Here is a 21,057-nt window from a genome sequence, read left to right as displayed (position 1 = left end):
TGCATACTATAGCTTCCTTGCCAGGTTCTAGAAATCCGACGAGCTGAGAAACATAGACCACCTCTTGCATGTCTCCATTCGAGAATGCAGCTTTGATGTCCAAGGGATGGATCTTCCATCTAATGATATCTAGGTGATAGATCTTACATTCGAGAATGCAACTTTAATGTCCAAGTGATGGATCTTCCATCTAATGAAGATCATACGAGAAGTGAGGACGAAGGTTTCATCATAATCTATGCATTTCTATTGTGCATAGCCCTTTCTAGAAGATGAGCTTTGTACCTGTCTATATAATAATCCCAAAATCTAATCTAACGTTAGCTGCTGGTAGTATCAACTACATATATAAGAGATTGATAAATTATTGCTTCAAATTGGCCACTTAGCATAGATTGGGCTCTCCATTATAAAGCTTGTGCAAGATCAAGATATCATTGAATCCAACAACCTAGAAGTGGGATTGAGCTCCATTATAATGCTTATTCAAGATCAAGATATCATTGATTCCAAGTATGAGAGACAATCATGTTTAAGTAGACTTAAACAAAGTTATGTTTGTTCAATCCAACTAGAAAGAATGTTATTAAAATCTTCTCATAACTAGTTCTAATCAATACATTCATTACCTTGCCCTAATTACATTTAGCTTTAATGATACAAATATATTACACATTGTAATTAATTCCCCCATGAGAACATCTTCACTACTCTTGGGAACTATGCCTAGTTTAACCTCAAGTCATATGTTCCCTTATCATTGCTAATACGCTGTAGTGACTTGCGAGGACTCCCCCAATGTGCTCGATGCATGCATGTGTGTACTCCTTAAAGGAGATTTTTGAGCCATCAATTTTCTAGGGGAACCAGCACACTCCCAAATCTTCACTTGAGAGGGCTACTCCTTTCAATTCCACCTAAGAAACCAATTGGACATGTGTAGGTCAGCCAACTAAATAATCAAATCAGGTGTCAGTATAACGTAAATCTCAAAACCTTGACTTGGTAGAAAGCATGGGGTTGTCCAACAATACATAATGCTTATGAAGAAAACCAACATAAAGACATGGCCAATCAAACAATACAAACAAACCTGACAGTTATGGTGTCAAGGAAACTAAAGTGGACAAGACAAAAACTATGCATTTGCTACAGTATGCATGGTTGCTCTAAAAACTATGAAAATACAACTAGCGCAATATTGCACAATGTTAAAATCCCTTATGAAGAACCACATACTCAAATGAAGAACCCCTACTAATGCATCTAGGGTGCAAAGGCACTACATGAGAGCACGAGATAGCAATCTAATGGCTAGTCACATACAACAACATGCTAGAGTACAACTAAAAGCGCACACATTCAAAGGGATCATGCAAAAGGTTTGCTCTTATGCATTCATTTCAGATGAATTCTTATCGAGAAGTTTGATAACATCAAATAGAAAGAATATTTCACTTGCAATTACTGAAACTCTTCCATTGGCAACTTCTTACCTTCATATGCCTTTTCATAACACCTTTCCCCATCGGAGGGCACATTTGTATAAAAAACATGTTACCACATCTACATAGCAAATCATCACTACCTTTTAAGATTATGAATCTTCAGCAAGAAGCTATTTTACTTACCAATATTCTCACTAATATGACACACTAATATAACACTTCTCTTCCACTTTCAAATCTTGTTCCACTTTCAAATCTTGTAACACATCAACAATCATTGAAACCAAATATGTTCCCACTCTTCTTCAGCAGCCACTTTGTTTTATGAAAGGCTCTCTACCCAACAGGAAGAATTCTTTTTTTTTGAGTGAAAAAAAAAAAACATTTCTCGAGTCTCAACAGTTCAAAGATGCTGGTTGCGTATGTAGTACACATTCCTCTGCTCCAGCTAGCAAATTGATATTTTAACAGAGAACTTCAAAACTGCTGTCTTTTTCAGAAACTTGCTTTCCCTACAAAAACAAGGTACTTGTGCGAAGTGTCTGGATAGCGTGTCCCATGCTGTTCTCATCACGAGTACAGGGTATTGTTCTATATAGTTCCTACCTCGCAACATGTAAACATTTTTTCTCAATACATTGTAATATTCTAAGAAATCCTTGAAGGTGGCCAAACGCCTAACCTGGCAAAAAAAAATTTTTAAGGGCCCACATGTAATCAAAATTGTGCATTGGTACGCTCTTTAATTAGAACTATACTGACTCTTTTTAATGGAAATACCAACGTTGCACGTGATAATACCGATTGAAACATGCAATTTATTTTAAAAACTAAGTGTTTAAAGCATCCAAAATGCCATTGGAATGGCCCCCTTTTTCTTGGAGTGAGAACAGATCAAGCATGCACCTTCAAATCTGTGAGATCCATGCACATATTACCAGAAAGCCAACAGCCAGGACTAACTTTAAAAGAATAATTTTTTGAAAAGGAAAACCATTCTGTGCATAGTATAGGACAATGGAGAACGCACAACACACATGTCGTCCTCTCTCATCATGACTACTGGGCACAACATCCAAGCTGACGCATCAAAAAGCCAGCAGCCAAAGCTGGTGTGTACATGAAGAACTCCTGTGGGCATGGAAGAAGGTAGATCCTGTCATGCTACTCTTATCATGAGAACTTACTAAAACAGCAAAACCGGCACTTGCACAACTTACCAGCAAACCAACAGGCAAGACCAAGTTAAAAAGAATTATTCCTTAGAAAATGAGAACTATTCTGTACATGGGACTAGTCTGGAGCAATGGAAAAGGTACATAACAGCTTTTAGCATGACCTGACCTGAATATATATGCAGGTATAACAATCAATTGATAAGATACAAAAGATGAAAAAGCTGCAAATACACCATGCAGTAATCAGGCCCTCTGCCTGAGAAATGTGCACAGCCCTTCTTTAAGCAGTCTCCTCCTCCCTTACTGTTAAAAATATCTTTGCCACAAGCCAATGTTCTAGAGCATTGGCAATCTTCATCAGAAGAATACGGAATGCCACCTTCGATGACAAGGACATGCACACACAAATATTCCTCAAGAAAGATTTTAGAAGTATCATGGATCTATCAAACAACAGTCCTTCAGCTGTCCAGTTTGATGACTTAGTTGTGCAGAAGTCCTTTCCAAAATTGTGGAGGGCACTTTTGCTCTGGCTTGCAGAACCAATACATATGTCATTCCCAACAGACAATATCTTCCAATACCATCTGTACAGTTCAAAAGATAACATCGAAGTATCCAATGATAACCAAGTACATAAGTGCTACCTGCCCACAAAACAATGGGGCATTGCAGCTGTTTGGGGTAGAATCTTGCTCTGGTCAGCTAAACGATGCCTCAAAGTTGGGATAGGATGTCTGCTCCTCACGGATACTGCTTAGGGGCGTGATCCTTTATTGATTAAAAAATAGCTCGGAGAGAGAGAGAGAGAGAGAGAGAGAGAGAGAGAGAGAGAGAGAAGAGTAAAAGGGGGCAGTAGGATAACCTTTATGCCCAGAGCATTCAGCTTACCATCTCCCACAGAGTTAAAAAGGCTCTCCTCTTCCAAATAGCACCTGCAAACAGTAGAGTCCTGTTACTGCACAGCACTTATGTGGGGTGCAATTATTGAAAGCAAATTAATATTTGTAAAGCAGCACACATTATTCAATTTTATTTCAATTCAATCTGGTTTTTCAAGTTCGGATATGTTTGCAAATGATACTGCATATATACAAAGATAGGGCAAATGAGATATAAGTTTAGAGTGAACAAAGAGAAATACAAGTCAAGATACCTAAAAAGGAAATTCAAACACATCAGAAATATTTATATTTCCTAAGGCATTAGCCAATGTTATGTAACAAGGGGCTAGGGGCAATTTTTTCCTTTATTAAGGTTTTTTATTCCTAACCTCAGTTAGAGGTTGAGTTTGTGGGTGAGTTAGTCACCACACATCTTTTAACCCTAGTTAGGGTTCATTCTAGGCTAGGGTTTCATCTCTATGACTACGCTAGCTTTGTAATTCATTGTTGCTGCTGCAATTTCATTCAAGCTTGCTTCAGCTCCATTCTATTGTGTTCTTTCGCTTCCATTTCCAACAATTGGTATCAGATCAGGTTCCCCTTTGCACCCACACGTCTCCCCCCACCTCCTACGCCCTCTAGCTTTGATTCTGTCGCGAAAAACTTCACTTTTGTCGTGAAAAACTTGGCCAAAACAGTTTGTTTTTGCTGGCAGACACCTCCTACAAGGTCCTCTTGCTTAGGCGCTACTTATGGAAAAGTTCTAGCACTAAGGCCTAGGTTACCAATTTTGTGAGGTTTTTTTGCTGATTTCCCGCACACTAGTGTCTCTCCTGGTCCTATAAGATGACTCCCATGTATATCATGTCACAGTGGGCAGTTCTCTCTCAGGGCTCTCATGTGTCTCAGTATAGAAGACCATGTCTTTGTTAGTGTATGTCTCCGAGAAACCACCCGGATTAGCCCAGAGTGTGCCATTGCAATTCTCAATCCACTTTGTGTCCCCTTGGCCCGACACCGTCATAATTCACTCTCTTCTTTCTCATCCTTTTCTTCCTTCTCACCCCGGTCCTGATCTTCTCTCTCTCGGATGATCACCCTACCATCTCTGTATGCATCCCATTTCCCTGCTTCTCTCACTGCCATGACGTGTACCATACCTTCCCTCCGGTGTTCCTGCTGTAGGAGGGTGAGGTCATCATCCAAGTAGATCTGGGTTGCTTTCAAGGTCACCCTCATACTCATGAGGGTCTTCCTATCCATGGCTGTTTGAAGCTTCATCACAAGTGGCCTTGTGGGTGCATCAGGCTTGCCAACTCTCCAAGCTGTCTCACATGTCATGTTCACATCCATTTTGATTAACAAAGCATTTGCATCTGCCATAGGAGTATCTCCTACTGTGAGACCTCCGACTAAGACATTTACACATCACTCCATTCCAAGATTGCAGCCTCTCCTTTCTTGATTTTCTAGGTGAATTCAGCATGTTTACCCTTCATAGTGTCTTGCAAGAATGCCAAGTCTTTTCTGAGTTTTTCATTCTCAGATTTCAGTTCATCTATGATCTTGCATCCTTCTTCTGAAGTTCCCTTTGCCCCCTCGAGCTGCTTCATTTGTTCCCTAATGATGTTCACCTCCTCGTGTAGGGATGGCTGAAGCTCCCCTTCATCTCCGTGTGTATTTGCCTTCAATTTTACATTCTCATCTTGGAGACTAATCATCTGAGCTTCCAAGCTCTCTATCTTGGATGTAAGAAAACTATTTTTCACGTCCATATCTCGCATCATATCTGTTTTTTCTTGTTCCCAGTCCTCTTTCTTGGCCTTTTCCTTCCTCCACTCTTCTTGTATTTTCCCTCCTTGCTTTTTAAATTCAGTAAGGGTTTTGTCAACATGATCTTTTTCGGCCAATAAGGCCACATTTGTGGCCTCTAGGTTGTCAATATTTTCAATCAACACAAGGCATATTTTGTTGAGGCATGTGAGCACTTCAGTGGTACCTTCGTGAGCTGTCCCATTCGAGAGGGCTGTCAGAGTAGATTCCAAGGCTTGTTTTCCCCAAATATCCTCCACACATCCACGTGTAGGCATGTTGCAAATGTTTACTGCTTGTTTTTCTGTTTTTTACAGAGATAATGCAGAGAAAAAGGGGTATCTCACTGAAATCACATATTTACATGCCTCGGGGTGAATGTCGGGCATGTTGGTGCAGTGTTTCCTCTCCCCTTGCCTTGCCTGCCTTAGTACCTCATTGTAGTGTCTTGTACCTTTTTCTGTCCCTTCTTTGCTTCAAGGTCGATTTTCTTGGGAATTCTTGATTTTCTTGATTTCCTGCAAATGTCGACGCTAAGGAGCTGCTCTTTCCGTGCTGTGGAGGAGGTAGGGGCAGCCAATGGGCTGCTGAGCTGCTGCTGGTAGCTGTTGCAGGTGTCGCCACAGGATAGGGGAGCTGCTGCTTTGGCCGGCTGTAGATGAGTCTGTTCAGGCTGCTCCTGAGCAGTTGCCTAGATATGCTAGGCTTGCTAGGGGCTGTAGGTAGGCTAGGCGTTGTAGGTAGGCAGGGGCTAGGCGGGGTGCTGTGGCTAGGCTAGGCTAGGCTAGGGTGTCACGGCAGATTTAGGTGCAGGCGGAGGCTAGGCTAGAGGTGTCGCGACAAGTAGGGGGGGCTGAGGTGTGGCGAGGGGGTGGCTGAGTGGCTGAGGGGTGGCGAGGGAGAGGCGGGGGGTGACTGAGGGGTGGCGAGGGAGAGGCTCAAGGGTGGCTGAGGGGTGGCGAGGGAGAGGCGGAGAGAGAGAGAGAGAGAGAGAGAGAGAGAGAGAGAGAGAAATAAATAAATAAATAAAATAAACTTTAGAGAGAGGGCAGCTAGCGTTAAGATCCTCAAACAGCACACAAACTTAAGGGTAGTTCAAACAAAGAAAGATTGAACTCACTAAAGTGAAGGAAGCACATAAGGCATACAAATGGGCGGTCTCTGGATATGGGTAAGCATTGATTAGGGACTTCAAACCCAAACCCAAAGACTCTTAGTCTTAAACTGATGTAATATAGGCCATCCTATGGAAGTGTCAAAATGTAGCTATGGTCTACAATAACTTGAGAGGAGCAGCGCTTTGTGAACTCCTCCAACTCTCTTTGTTATCAAGATGTAGTAAGTCACTTTTCGAAGTTTGTACTTCGTCTCATAGGCCCGTGATGCCTTCTATTGACGTCTCTCTAGATGCACTCCTTACTTTCTATGAAACACATGACTTAAGGGTCAACCTTTATAAAACCAAGGTCAAAATATTCCGGGCAGCCATGCACAAAGAGCACTTCACAATAGATGGGTTACCGGTGGAGGTGGTGGCCGTTGCATGCTATACATACTTAGGTTTTGAAGCCCGAGGGGGTGTCATGATGCGACCAACATTGCAGGCCCAACAGAGAAGGGAATACGCTGCACTCGCTAGACTAGAGTGGCAACATTTTCACTCTCATTTCCAAGATTCCCAATCCGCACAGCGGGTATGTATGGCAACCCTTGTTGGGGGCCAGACCTATCAGAGACAAATTGGACTCAAGTCGAGAGGCTTGAGGTTCTTATGCTTTCACGGATGACCCATAGTAAACCTTCAGTCTAGTCCTAGATAAGTTGGGAGCATCCCCCTTTCGGCTTGATGCCGCGTTCCAAGTTATCATGTATCTCTACCACACCATGAAGTATAGATCTTGCACTAGGGGGCGACATAGGCTACCATGGTTGGCCTCCTCGTATTTGACCTTGCTCCAAGCTTATACATGAATTTCAAAAAATCTAAGATTCTTCCCCTACATTCAAAACGATGGCATGCTATGTTATGACCAAGTCCATCGAATCGGGTAATTAGACATTTGGGATACCCACTGGGTGTGAACGTCTCTTTAAAGGAACGAAATGTCTAGATCTTAGACAAACTCATGGAAAAACTGGATTACTAGAAGTTGCCCACCTGGCCTTTGCATGTAGACTCCGGTGCAATCACATCTAGTTTTAATTGCTGTTTTTGTGTCTGCCAAAAGAGATCTTAATGATTTTATGTCATCTTTTGAAAGTCCATACATGATCAAACACCAATCAAATTACTCAGACTCAACCATCTATGTATACCAAAATGCAAAGAGGGCTGAATATCCTCAATATATACATCCACATTCTTGGTAGAAAAGGTATGCTTCTTGCTGATTTTGTGAAACGATCACAACCATGGTGTGTAATATTGGAGGCTCTTCTCAATAGTATGAAAAGTCCTACTATTGGACATTGAACAGTTGATAAACGGGATTGCATCACAACATACTTCAAGGGGCGTATATAAGGTTGTCCATTTGCTTCCAGATTAATTGCTGATTGGAGAGAGGTGCTCTCCCAACTTGGTAGACACAAGATCCAATTGGCAATTCAATGAGATTGGAAAAGCATTCGCTAGTCAAAGGTTTTTGACGAGCCGCTCGCTTTTATTCAGTTGCGCAAGGCTTACTTCTTGAGTACACATGATATCAAAAATATATAGGATGTTGATGATGAGGATGGTGATGGGCTTTTTTTGTATGACTGATATCTTTTTTGTAAAGGGTGGAAATGTTATGTAGATCACGTATAGGAGCACCTATCCATAGGTAGAAATAGCACTAATAGACAAGTGTAGCCAGTACAGTTAGGGTAGGAGATGGTGGCTAGCGTGCAGCACGTCAGCAGTCCTCTTTATTTTTTGTGAAAATATCTTGTATTTGATTGTACCTTCAATAAATAAAAAATATGTTGTATGAGAACCCTGATTGCAGGAAATGATGACAAGACTTTGACACCAATGAGACGATTGAATAGCCATTGGAGCTTGGATGTGGGCCTTGAATCTTGCATCAGCACAAGGAATGAATGGTGAGATGAGCGAAGACGGTGCGCTCTCAAAGGAACTCGCAGAGGAAGGGCAGAAAAGGGAGTGGTCACTGAGCCACTGAAGAAGGACGAGTGCTCTTCTAAAAAGACTACAGTTAAGGAGCACTTTGCTCTTCAGCTATGGTTGAGGGCGCCACCAATCTTTGTGAATGGCTAAATTGTCGCCGGAAGATTTCTCTTTGTACTCTTCTAAAGAGTTGAGCGTGGTCTTACCTCATTTCACGGATGCAATTCAAGACTAGACAGAGCAAGTCTTATTGATCCATGTTGATGGTAGAAAAAATAAATTGGTGTTTGTGTCATTAAAAGCTTGGCGGAATTGTTGGCAAGCAAGTTTCAAAGAAGATTCCTTTGATTGTCTCTAGAGGAAAAAGGAAGAACACTGGCAGCAGGGTCCAAGGTCCCATTCAAAGCTCTTTGGCATCCGGTCAATCTTTGGCAGCAAGGTCCTGCCTGATCCTGCAGGGGGTTCTTCTTATGAGCCCATGATTCTCAAGAAATTTTACCACATGCATTAGTAATTTTTTGTATCTCTGACAGATATACAGTGATAGGTAGTTCTTGGTGCATGATGTTTTTTTTTCCAATTTTGGTGATTTGATGTTATGTTGGGATTGTGTTTCTTCTTGGTGTGTTTGCAAACGTGACTGTGGTGTCAGCTATTCCAGGTAGCTCTGCTAGTCTCATCAACGGTATTCTCTTACTTTTCCACTGGCATCTCGAACATACAACTTGGAACACACTAGAGACTTATTTGTAATACACCAGAGACTTATTTGGCATGACATTCGTGCTCTCCTGCATCCCTCAAGCCAATTCCTATAGCTTGTGATGAGCACAGATTGCAAGATTAGATTATTTCTAGAAAGCGACAAGGGGGAATGGCCTACCTCTGCATAAATTTACAGCTACAAGATTATATAGGGTTCCTCTTGCCTCTAATTGGCGGATAAAACACTCCCCCGATGGAAAAGAGGTCTCACTACCATATGGAAGAGTAAGCTACCACTCAAGTAAAAAGTACCTCTAGCGATGTCTACTTGGTATATTCCCCACTGGTAGCCTTCGGGTGCGGAGGCACATAGCTTCACCTCAATGCCTTGTTTGTGGAGGTCATTTGGAGACAATTCAACACCTATCATGGGATTGCATATGTGCTAGAGACCTTTCATTTTGGTATTTTCGTAGAGTACCGAAATACTTCCATTCTTGCATGATGCTGATTCAAATTCCTTGACACCCTTCTCATACTGAAACATTGGAAGCTTTCCTTCACACGTTTCAGAAGCACTGAGTGTTAAGGGTTTTGGGTTACTACACACTGTATGTGTGTATCTTTATATAAATATTTAGTTGATAGACTCCTCGTATTGAGGTTGTCTCTAACATACATTTCTGGAAATCATTACAAGTGATATTAATATTTATTTGTGTATATGTGTACACCACGCACATGCACATGCTAGTGTGTCTACAGTATCTTACCTATAAGACATGAATTTCTAATCAACAATGACTTTGGAGAGTATTAAGAGCCCAACCAATAATAAGATCTACTCCAATCACCCACACGACCCAAGGATAGAATTTGTGTGATCAGATACTCTGCCTTGTTGCACCTTGACAAATCTAACCACTCGTGCATTAACACTTGAATAATGATATAAACAGCACACCTTTTCCTCCTCTGAAGTGGTGTGAGCTCCTTCAAGAAAAATTGACAGAAATTTTCCAAATCTGCAGTGTTTATATGCGCTGTACAGCACCTCTAACCTGCACATATTCCAAATGTGACTTGTAAAGCATAATATACTCAGAGCTCACACGCCAAGGCCATGAGACAGACACATAACTAACTCAGCAAGCTAAATGCAATGAGACCTTACAAATCAATAATGATTAAAATGCCAGCTCCATTATTTATCCTGGCTTGCAGCATTCCTTGCATCTTCTCCATCTCTTTCCTGAGAAAACTCATCCGTTGCATTCAAGAAGTTATCAAAATCCTCTCTGAAGTAGTCCTCCTGCCCAAATCCCCATGGTTTCTCTAGCTGCATGCAAGGGAGAGGATTTTCTGTGTCCTCAAATGACTCATCCTGGCAAAATGCAAAAGGTCTCCCTTCACCCTCTGTACCCATATAGTCTTCAGAGTCCATAGGATGACCGCTTGAATGAGCTGCATTTTTAAATGGATACTGTCTGTATGGGGCATCCTCAAAATGACTGTGAGAACGTGAAGAGGAGCTGGACTGCCCCTGCCATGAAAAGCTCTGTCGATTGTACCTTCGTGGATAGCCATAGTCCCTCCGATGTCCAAAGCTTTTGTACCTACGTCCACGGACTTTTGGCCATCGTGGAGGATTCCATCTCCAAGGTCTCCACGTAGAAGGATTGTCTTGCTGAAAAGCCATATTTCCCCTATCTGAACTTTCATTTCCCATGTACTGCCGACCCATAGGCTTTGCAGCCTGAGGAGGAGGAGGTGGAGACAAACCTGGGACAGGTGGCTCAGGCTCCAGCTCCGGTTCTAACCTCTGGTCCATTGCTCCATGTTGCTCTGCTCCAAACATGGTTACATTTCCATCTGAGTCATTGAAATCTGATGTCCAAGGTAATGATTCAGATCCCCTTGGAGAAATTGGATCAACAAATCTTGCATCTCCAGACAGATAAGGGCCCCATGAATGAGGAGCCATAAGGGCTTGCAACTGCCAGGGATGAAATGATGAACCGAATAGACCATGCATCTGTTGAAAGAACTGGGGAGGAGAAACCCCAAATAAGATATTTGGTCCTTTATTAGTATGATCAGATGATACACTTTCATTCCCACTTATCTTTTGCTCCTGTGGTTCCTTTGGTGTTAAGCTTGAAGGCAACGCCTGTCCAAACTCATTCTGCTTCATAGAATGAGAGGAAGCGAGCATTTGGGAAAAGCATGAACAGTCTGATCCAGTAGTATGAGTACCATTAAATTGATGCCCTAGTGATACTGGTATACCAACACAAACGGAAACCTGCTGTGGGATAAACCTGGGTGAAGAAGCTGCCATGTATTGTCCCACTGGAATCCCTTTCACCACAGTGGGTAAATGTGTTCCTGTGTGTGCGGCAGAAAGATGCTGTGGGTCAAATGCAGGAAACACTGGTGGCCCAGGATGCCTTGTCCCAAGCTCATCAGATGAGGCCATTTCATTGTGCTTTATTGTGTGATCTGGAGGGCTTGATTGACTCTTTCCAATCAAGAGATTGCTTGCATTGAAAGGCCAAAAACTTTGAGGCAGGCCTCCAGCCATAGTAGCATCCAGCACTTCCTGCGAGGGCTGATCCCATCTACTTTGCCTTCTGCGTTTCCTTGCAACATCATTATTTGGAAATTGCTCATTGGAAGCATCCCCTGAAATCACACACCAAGAATAAAAACAACAAATCGAAACACTTGACTAAGGTTATGAACAAAGATACAAATACAGAGCATCCACCTTCAAACCCACAAGCTTGATACTGGTGCTGCTTGGAAAAGAATCTCTGATTGGGCTGCTCTGAAGTTGAAGGTTGAAACCCTTCCTGTGCTCTAAAGAGCTTACGTGGAAAATTTCGAGGTATCCACTTGTCACGAAATCGACGTGCAATTTGTTGAACCTGCAGAAAGGATCAGCTATCATTAACCTATCCAACACAAACATGTCAAACATTACAGATGCAACATTATATATTCACCATGGGAATTCTTATCATATGTTTCTCATTGGAAACTCTGTTTGATTTAGTTCTTAACAAACAGCAGCCACGAAAAAATGCAACTTCAGAAAAAGGAAGATCCTCGTTAAGACATGTAGCAAAGGCACTTCGTTGTTTCATTACAAGAATCAACATCCAAGCGCAAATGAGCAATACATCTGTCAGCCTCCTTCCTCATCATTGCCTGCTTCAACACCTTCACCCCCACCTACTTGCATCTCTTCATTTCGACTCCCTGCAGATTCTCCTTAACAAACTAACAATCTGCCTGTCCTCCCTCTTCTTCCCTCTGGTTTGCATTTTGATCCCCGTCTTCCACCTGTACAGTGTTCCTCTTTCTGCTTATCACGGACACAGAAAAGGCTACTAGCTAACAACTGCATCATGCATAAGCAGGGACTAGCCATTCGACACTCTAACCGACCTATCCATCCCAAGAGCCCAAAACTCAATCATTATGAAAGCTAACCTTTAGGGGATGAAGATTTTACAAGGTGCTGTTTTACTGCGTCTATGCATAAGCTCACAATAAAAACACATGCATTAGTCTTCTTAGAATCCCTCTATAGCAAACTGGTTCGCTTACCAGTTCATTTTACATGGAAACATAATTTTACTACGTTGGGCATATGCTACTTAGAGTTACATTTTTGTGTTCTTCTCTGTATAGGACTTGACACACTGTCTGGTACAAATATCTCCAACCGTATTCTCAACACGCCTATACTATCATATATAAATGTATATCACCATTCAACATCATTACTACTGGTGATTATCTTTTTACTTTGTGGCACCATTGAAGGTGGTGACCACATCTAACACCCTCTATGATACGGACTTCAAATCATACACCTACCCAACTGACAAGATGATGCTACTAGTGCGCATGGGGCACTTCAGTAAGATCAGTATTGTGAGAAACAATGAGGCATTATGGTCTAATTAGTCACATTAGGTCACTATATAATCGAACATTTACCATTTTGCGTGCATATTTCAGCATACATCCCTTAGGTCTATGCCATAAGCTGAGATTGTGCGACCAAGGTTGTGATGAATCAAAATATTGATATAGAGTCCTATTATTGAGATGCATAATGTTAGATAATTAGTACCCCATGTGGTGCGTTGTTATTACCTACCCACTTGTAGGATGAAAGAGAGCACTACACGGAGCCAATTTGACCATCTACAGTTGGAGGCCATGTATCATTAATGATAATCCCAGCAATGACCTTAGCATGGAAAGTGCCCCTGGTGATGTTCACTTAGCATGACAAACCATATGCCCACATAACACTCGAAGGTGCTCCTTTCGAATAGCTTCCATCATCAATGTAAGAGGTGTAGGCCATCTTCTAGTGGTTCTAGTGATGCCCTATAGGCCATGGTATGTGCCTTGTAGGCATAAATATAGGCACTTGTAGAGTCAGTGCCTTTTAGGCCACATAGGACACTTAGTCCTATGTGACACCTAGCACACTTAGTCCTAGGTCTAGGTACTTGTACCTTGTACTTCTCTTTTTCCAATTATCCAAGTTTGACGTGACGGCTAAGACTTGTGCGACGCTTTGCTATCTGCACTCTCTCTCTCTCATTCGATCCTACAGTGGTATCAAAACCCGGATCTGCTTCCTGTCCCCGTACAGTCCGTACAACTGTCCCGTTCATTTGCGTATCAGCTGCCCGTACATCTGCCGTACCTGCTCAGCATCGTACTGAGATCCTACAGTGGTACATGCTGTACATGTGCCGTACCTCTTGTACAAGCGCTATTGTACAACGTACCTGCGTTGTACGTCCGTACCTGCATACAGTACTGTGCCGTATTGTACTCCCTTGCGCTGCACCTTCCGTATGTCCGCACCTGCAGACAGTAATGCGTCGTACAGTTTCCGTACAGCGTACCAACACTGTACCCGTTCAGTACATCGTCCGTACAAGCATCGTACGGCTTACGTACAGGCATCGTACAGTCTCCATACAGGCATCGTACAGCCTCCGTACATGCATAGTAACTGCTTCCATACTGTCATCCGTACAGTTGTGTTTACTCCGGGATTTGGTACAGCATTTGGCACGTGTTAAATTTCTTGCAGTCTTTTACTGTTTTTTGACAGTTTTTACTATCAAACCCTAATTTCCAACAAAAAAATTTAGGGCTTTTGACATCTGGACCTTCAACCTGTCAATACAATACTTTTGACAAGGTTGACAACTGAAATCCTACCAAAAATTGAAGTTCTCAGTTAATTTCAGGTTCAGGACTGTCACATTGTGCCACCTCATCACTCAGGTCAACAAAATTTGGGGCTTTTGTGTTGGAAGCTCAATTTCAACTGGTGTTTGGGACAGTAACTCATATTTTTGTGTTTCAAGCCTTGAGGCTATACATTGGGTCAGATTCGCATACATTGGGTCACATTTGCAAAAATTTCAGAAAAATTTGGGGCTTTTCTGCATTTGCCCTCTTTCTGGCCTATTTGCCCTCATTAAAATTTGGGGCTTTTGCCAAATTTGCTGTCTTTGCAGTGAACATTGCCTGCCACAGTCACATTTGGGTCAGATCTACATTTGCCCTTTGATTTGGGTCGAAAATTTGCAGATATTTGCTGTCATTTTTGGAGCCAGCTTTTTGCAGTGATAGCCTTGAGGCTTTTGGGTTTTCAGGTCTCTTTCAGGGTATCGCATTTGCTATGGCTGGGAACAATCAAGATTTATTTGGAGTTCTTCGTGAAGATGATAAGTTGGATGGCACCAACTATCCGATGTGGCCTTATCTCATGAAACATATTCTTGTTGCAAAGCATTTGTGGAATATTGTTTCTGGGGCTGATCTGAGGCCAGCCAATGCTACAGTGGTTGCCTCTAGTACTGGTCCCTCTGCAGGGGGTACTCCTCCTGATGCCTCATCTTCTAGCACTCCTACTGTTGCTCTTCCAACTCAGGAACAATCTAGACGGGATGCAAGAGATGCAAATGCACATTCATGTATTGCTTTATCATGCAAGAGAATCATTATTCCACACATCCGGTCTTGCAGGACAGCAAAGGATGCTTGGGATAAATTGGCTTCTCTCTATCAGATTCGCAATGAGGCACGTGTTGCATATTTGAGAAGGCAATTACAGAAAGTCAGCATGAATGAAGGTGACTCTATGGATGCATACCTGACAAAGGTCAAGGACCTCATGGAACAACTTGCCAACATTGATGAGGTGGTGCCAAATTCACAGCTTGTCAGTACCACATTGAATGGACTGCCAGATATATATCAAGGGTTTGCTACAACCCTTCGATTAGTGGCCATGGGTAATCCAGACCACTATTCTTTTGATCAACTAGTGACTTTGCTTTTGTAGGAAGAGCAAAGTAGAGCTAATAGACAAGCCATTATTCCTGATCATGCATTTGCTTCACAGCAGACAGGAAGAGGCAAGGCTTCCAAGCCTATGGGCAAGCCAAAATCTACACATAGCAGCTGCAATTCCTCCCATGCATCTAAAAATACAGCAAATAAGTCAAGAAAAGATGCAACTATTGTCGCAAGCCTGAACATGGCATTTCAGAATGCAAGAAGCGCATTGCTTCGGAGAAAGAGAAAGCTGGATTGACAATTAATGCCTCTCATGCTATTGAATCCCATGAGCCAGAAGATGCTTCACATGCACATGCTCTTCAGGATGATTGGGCATGGGCTGTCCATTGCTCATTTGATCCCTCCAAAGCTGATGCATTCTTTACTGCTAATGATGCTCAGTCCTGGTACTCTGATAGTGGTGCTTCCAAACATGTCACATCTTGCAGACAGTTGTTTCATTCTTTAGCTGATGCACCTCGAGGGGGGACTGTCACATGTGCTAATAATGCTTCATATGCTGTAAAAGGAATTGGAAATGTGCAGCTCACATCCATTTCAAGCCATTTGTCAAAGTAACAGGATGGCTTGAAATGGATGTGAGCTGCACATTGGCCAAGAAGGAGGTGTCAGACATAGACAAAAGAATGCCTTCATCACTGCTACTATCAGTGGAAACCTTGGCATCCACACCTTGAAGCTCAACATGCTTCTTCTCCTTCTTCCTGTCATTCTTAACCTTGCTCTTCTTCTTGCATTTTCTTAGCCATTTCCAGCGGTACTTTTTCATGTGGCCATACTTTCCACAATAGAAACATCTAACACAAGTCCGAGAGCTAGACTTGCTCTTGGAATTCCCCCTTGAACATGACCTATTTCTACCAATTGATCTACCTCTGGAGTGCATATCAAGGCTGTATTTCAGCCCATCATCCTGTTGCATAACACTATCATGGTCATACATCCGGCATATACAAGTATAGAACTCATATGCATGGTAGTCTACACCCTATACACCATCTTGTACCTGCAAGTAGACTGACTTCGAGAGTTTTCCAATTTCTTTTGCTGATACATTGAGGGACAGCAAACAAGATCAGCCTTTTGCTGCCCGGACAAGATCAAGGAATAGACAGCATGGTCACTTTCTTGAGTTTGCACTCCTTGCTACAGCTTGCAATGAAGAGCCTCTGTGACATAAAGATGCTTTTGACAGCAAAGAGTGGATGGATGCAATGAGGGCTAAGTTACATTCCATTGCTAAAAATGACACATGGGAATTAGTAGATCTCCCTCCCGGCAAGCATGCCATTGGTACTCGGTGGGTCTACAAATTAAAAAGGAAATCTGATGGCAGCATAGATCGATACAAAGCCCGTCTTGTTGCAAAAAGGTATGCCTAACAACAAGGCATTGACTTTGAGGAGACCTTTGCTCCCACATCCAGGATTACCACCATTAGATGTGTCATTGCCATTGCAGCCCATCGTCATTGGCAAGTGCACCAACTTGACATCAAGATTGCTTTTCTTCATGGGGATCTGCACGAAGAAGTATATGTCACACAACCTCCTAGCTTTGAGGTTGTTAATTCTGAAAATAAGGTATGCCGGCTTAGAAAAGCCCTTTATGGTTTGAAGCAGGCACCCCGGGCACGGTATGCCAAAATTCATGCACACTTACTATCCCTTGGTTTTCAGAATAGCCCCACAGAACCCACTCTTTATGTCCGTGGGAGTGGATCTGATTTTTTAGTTCTGATTTTATATGTGGATGATATGCTCATCACGGGCCTAGATACTCAACAAATTGCAGCTTTCAAGGCTGATTTGCAGCAGTTTTTTGAAATGTCAGACATGGGACAGCTCCACTATTATTTGGGGATTCAGTTTGCTCATGTTGAGGGGGGTATCATGATGTCTCAGTCCAAGTATATTGGACAGCTCCTTGATCGTTTTCAGTTTGAGGATTGCAAGCCAATCTCTACTCCAATGGACCCTGGCTTCAAATTCTCAGCTCATGATGGGAGCCCACCATGTGATATCACTCTTTACCAGCAGGCTGTTGGATGCCTTATTTATTTATGTCACACCAAACCTGACTTACAGTATGCAGTATCTCAGCTCAGCAAATTCATGCACATGCCCAGTTCACAGCATTGGCAGGCAATGAAGAGAGTCTTCAAATATCTCAGAGGCACTCAGGATTTAGCCCTCTTCTATGGTGATCTGGGTTCACTTACCATGCATGCTTACACGGATAGTGACTCGGCAGGATGTTCCGACACTAGAGTGTCACATACTAGCAATTGTTTTTTGCTTGGCAATTCATGTATCTCTTGGCTCAGCAAGAAGCAACCAACAATTGCCACATCTAGCAGTGAGGCTGAGTACAGGGCAGCTTTCACCGCTACAGTAGAGTGTGTTTGGCTTCGACAGTTACTTACAAATCTGGGTATTCGTCAGACATCCTCCACTATTGTCTACACTGACAGCCAGAGTGCTTTGGCCATTATGCGTAACCCAATGTTTCATGCGCGTACCAAGCATATTGAAGTTCATTATCATTAGGTTCGGGAGCAACTGTCAGCAGGAGACATAGAGTTGTCCTATCTTCCCACAGTGGACAACATAGCAGATATGTTTACAAAGGCACTTCCTCGTCCCAAGTTCGAAGTCTTTCGACAAGCTTTACACTTGGTTCCCTTTGTTACATGATCTGACATCCCTTGTACATTCATAGGTGGCTATATTCATTTGGATGAACATGTGCCACCATGACCAGAAAATACCAGGTATTCTGAGACGTTTCCAGAGTACTTCAGCCCATCCCATGGAGGGGGGGTTGTAGGCCATCTTCTGGTGGTTCTAGTGATGCCCTATAGGCCATGGTATGTGCCTTGTAGGCATAAATATAGGCACTTGTAGAGTTAGTGCCTTTTAGGCCACATAGGACACTTAGTCCTATGTGACACCTAGGACACTTAGTCCTAGGTCTAGATACTTGTATCTTGTACTTCTCTTTTTCCAATTATCCAGGTTTGACGTGACGACTAAGACTTGTGCGACGCTTTGCTATCTGCACTCTCTCTCTCTTTCATTCGATCCTACAAGAGGTCTATACACGTCACCTACCTATATGCCAACTACTGCTCAATCTTATATGCTCCCTTCAACTAAAATGAAGGTTACATCTTGCACTACAACCTCACCATTGGGATCTTGTAGATGTAGAGAGGTGAGTGCTAAGCATATTCATTGGAAGAATCCAGCCATTGTCAAGAACATATTTAGATCTTCCACTTGGGAAGAATGCGGTTGTTGTTTCTCTACTTTAATAAGCAACATGATTCAAATGGGTTGGTTCCTCATCATCGAGCCGACTTTCTGCTTATTTCTTTCATTTTTCTGTTTTGTGCTAGAGGACAAGGTAGTGTGGCTATTGTCCAAGCCAATTGGGTATTTCCAAATTCCAACTTTGCATTTGCATAAAACAGTTTTTGTTAAGTGTTCCATATTTCTATCATGCTTCTTTCTTATTTGCAGATATTGCCATTGCAATATATGAGATATTGTAGATTTCTGGACCCTGGTAACATGTCTAACAGACTTCGCATTGCACTCCTTTTACTTACGAGGTCTCCCTGCCACATACAAAACCCTAACCCTTAAAAATAAACACATTCCTACTCAATCGTTGCCAACAACTCCAAGGGGTCTCTGCCTACCCTAATTGCCAATTCACTAGGGTTGTCCTTCAAAAGGTAGGTCGACACTTTTGCAGCAACAATTTTTAGTGCATCGCCGCTCATGTACACAAGCTAGTGAAGATTATAGTGAACTCCTAGCTTGTATTCACTAGATCCCTCTTTGGAGACACCCTTAGTCATGCAGTAAAGATTCCTCCTCAATGAATCTATGGTGTGTGAGTATTCTAAAGTGGTTTGACAAAACGTCTCAACTGCCATTTTGGACAAATAGCTAACACAGGAACGTCTGGAATGTCCCCGAAACACCAGGGAACAACGTTTCGAAACACGCTCCGGAACACATTACGGACATAAATATGGCATTCCATAACTAAATGTGGCGCTCCGAACCTAAACCCAGCGTCCTAAAGCCAAAATGTAAAGTTTAGAACTACTAAAAGTGGTTTTCTTCTCATATTTTGATATTTCAATGTGATTTGATGACATACCATATGACATGGCGTCCCCGTTCTCTTTCCCCCTTCCCGACATGTTCCCATACCCGCATCTAATGTTCCCATTCCCTGGTAACTATGCCCTGAAGACATCAAACGCTGTTCTCCTACCTCCGTGGCACTTCCAAAACGCTTGGCCTTTGTACTCCCTATGAGCCACAAACACACCTTCAGACTGATCATCCTGGACAAAGGTAGTGCTTGACCTGGAATCTTGACCTCCTTGCCCAAACGCAGCCAATGGTGACACACAATCTCCCCCTTTGATCTGTCTTCCTTGCTGCCCTGGTAGAAAACCAATTGATGAAAACCCTTGACCTTTGTCTGCTGCACTCAACCTGATCCTTTGCAGCTCCCAATCCTCCTGGATGAATGCCAAATCTTGGCGTAGGTGCTGCAGATCTCCTCTAAAAATGGATAATGAATGAGCCATTTAGGGCTCCCTTTCATGGGCCAAAGGCCCTCCAGAACTGGCTGACTGGTCTATAGATATAACCGACCCAGCCAGCCCTGTCCCCAGTCTGTAGATTCAATTGGTTAGGCGGCCTTTTATGTCCAGGCCACATGGCACACAGCCACTGGCCCAAGCCCTGAACAGCCCCAGTCGCGGTTTTATCCAGGCCCAAGCCTAATCATGAACTCTACCAAACAATTGCATGTGCTCCTGTATTTTCTGCCTACTCCAGGTCCTGTATCAGCCTTCAATCCACTGATCCAAATCTATCTAGTACTTGCAAACAGACCGTACGGCAGGCACCGTGTATCCACATGGCATCCCATGTGCTGCCCATGCGGCAGCCCCATGCCTTGTTTGTCCTATGTAAGTTTGCTGCCCACGTGACAGCCAACACCTCCTTTCACCGACACATTGTGGGCCAATCACAACCTGTCAACATAGAAACTCCCATGATGAAGCCCTACGGAACAACTTAGGACTCGCCGTCTTTTGGTCTTTCAACTCTACTCCAGGCACAAAGGAGCCATCCTAGTACACATGTCCACTCCAAAGAGAACTCCTGAATACCTAGACCATGAGCTCCCAAGGAGCTTTCAAACAAGTACTCTCTGGCTTCAACACGTTGCCCCTCCTATAAGTGTCCCTGTCTTTACCGCTGAGACTTCAACAAGTTCACCATCTTCGCCTTCTGGTACCCTACTTCAAAGCTTCGGAGAAGCACCAAGGCTATCCCCTCTGACTTTGTCGAAGGCATACACCATCCAATCTCTCATCACCTCAGAAAAGCATAGCACACAATCTACCAAACAAGTTATTAAGGTAAATGATACAAGGAATGTACCTACCAGATGATCCACTTGCATGATTG

At 42.9% G+C, this 21,057-nt stretch overlaps 1 protein-coding gene across 1 annotated transcript in view; it reads right to left on the bottom strand.

Moving 5' to 3' along the window:
• Positions 1–2,693: 2,693 nt before the first annotated feature.
• The window catches only part of EFS (histone-lysine N-methyltransferase), a 109,660-nt gene continuing 91,296 nt past the window's right edge, over positions 2,694–21,057 (bottom strand). Inside the window, exons 17-20 of the mRNA XM_087384421.1 lie at positions 11,910–12,069; positions 10,314–11,824; positions 10,104–10,200; positions 2,694–3,561 (exon numbers count right to left, since the gene is read on the bottom strand). Coding sequence (XP_087240547.1) covers positions 10,344–11,824; positions 11,910–12,069 — 1,641 coding nt within the window. The 3' untranslated portion in view covers positions 2,694–3,561; positions 10,104–10,200; positions 10,314–10,343. The remainder of the gene's footprint in view (positions 3,562–10,103; positions 10,201–10,313; positions 11,825–11,909; positions 12,070–21,057) is intronic.

Source organism: Dipteris shenzhenensis, chromosome 14 (assembly GCF_047967505.1).
Source record: "Dipteris shenzhenensis isolate YYH24624 ecotype China chromosome 14, Dip_SZ_1.0, whole genome shotgun sequence".
Classification (NCBI taxonomy): Eukaryota; Viridiplantae; Streptophyta; class Polypodiopsida; order Gleicheniales; family Dipteridaceae; genus Dipteris; species Dipteris shenzhenensis.
This window is presented reverse-complemented; position numbering and strand designations above follow the sequence as displayed.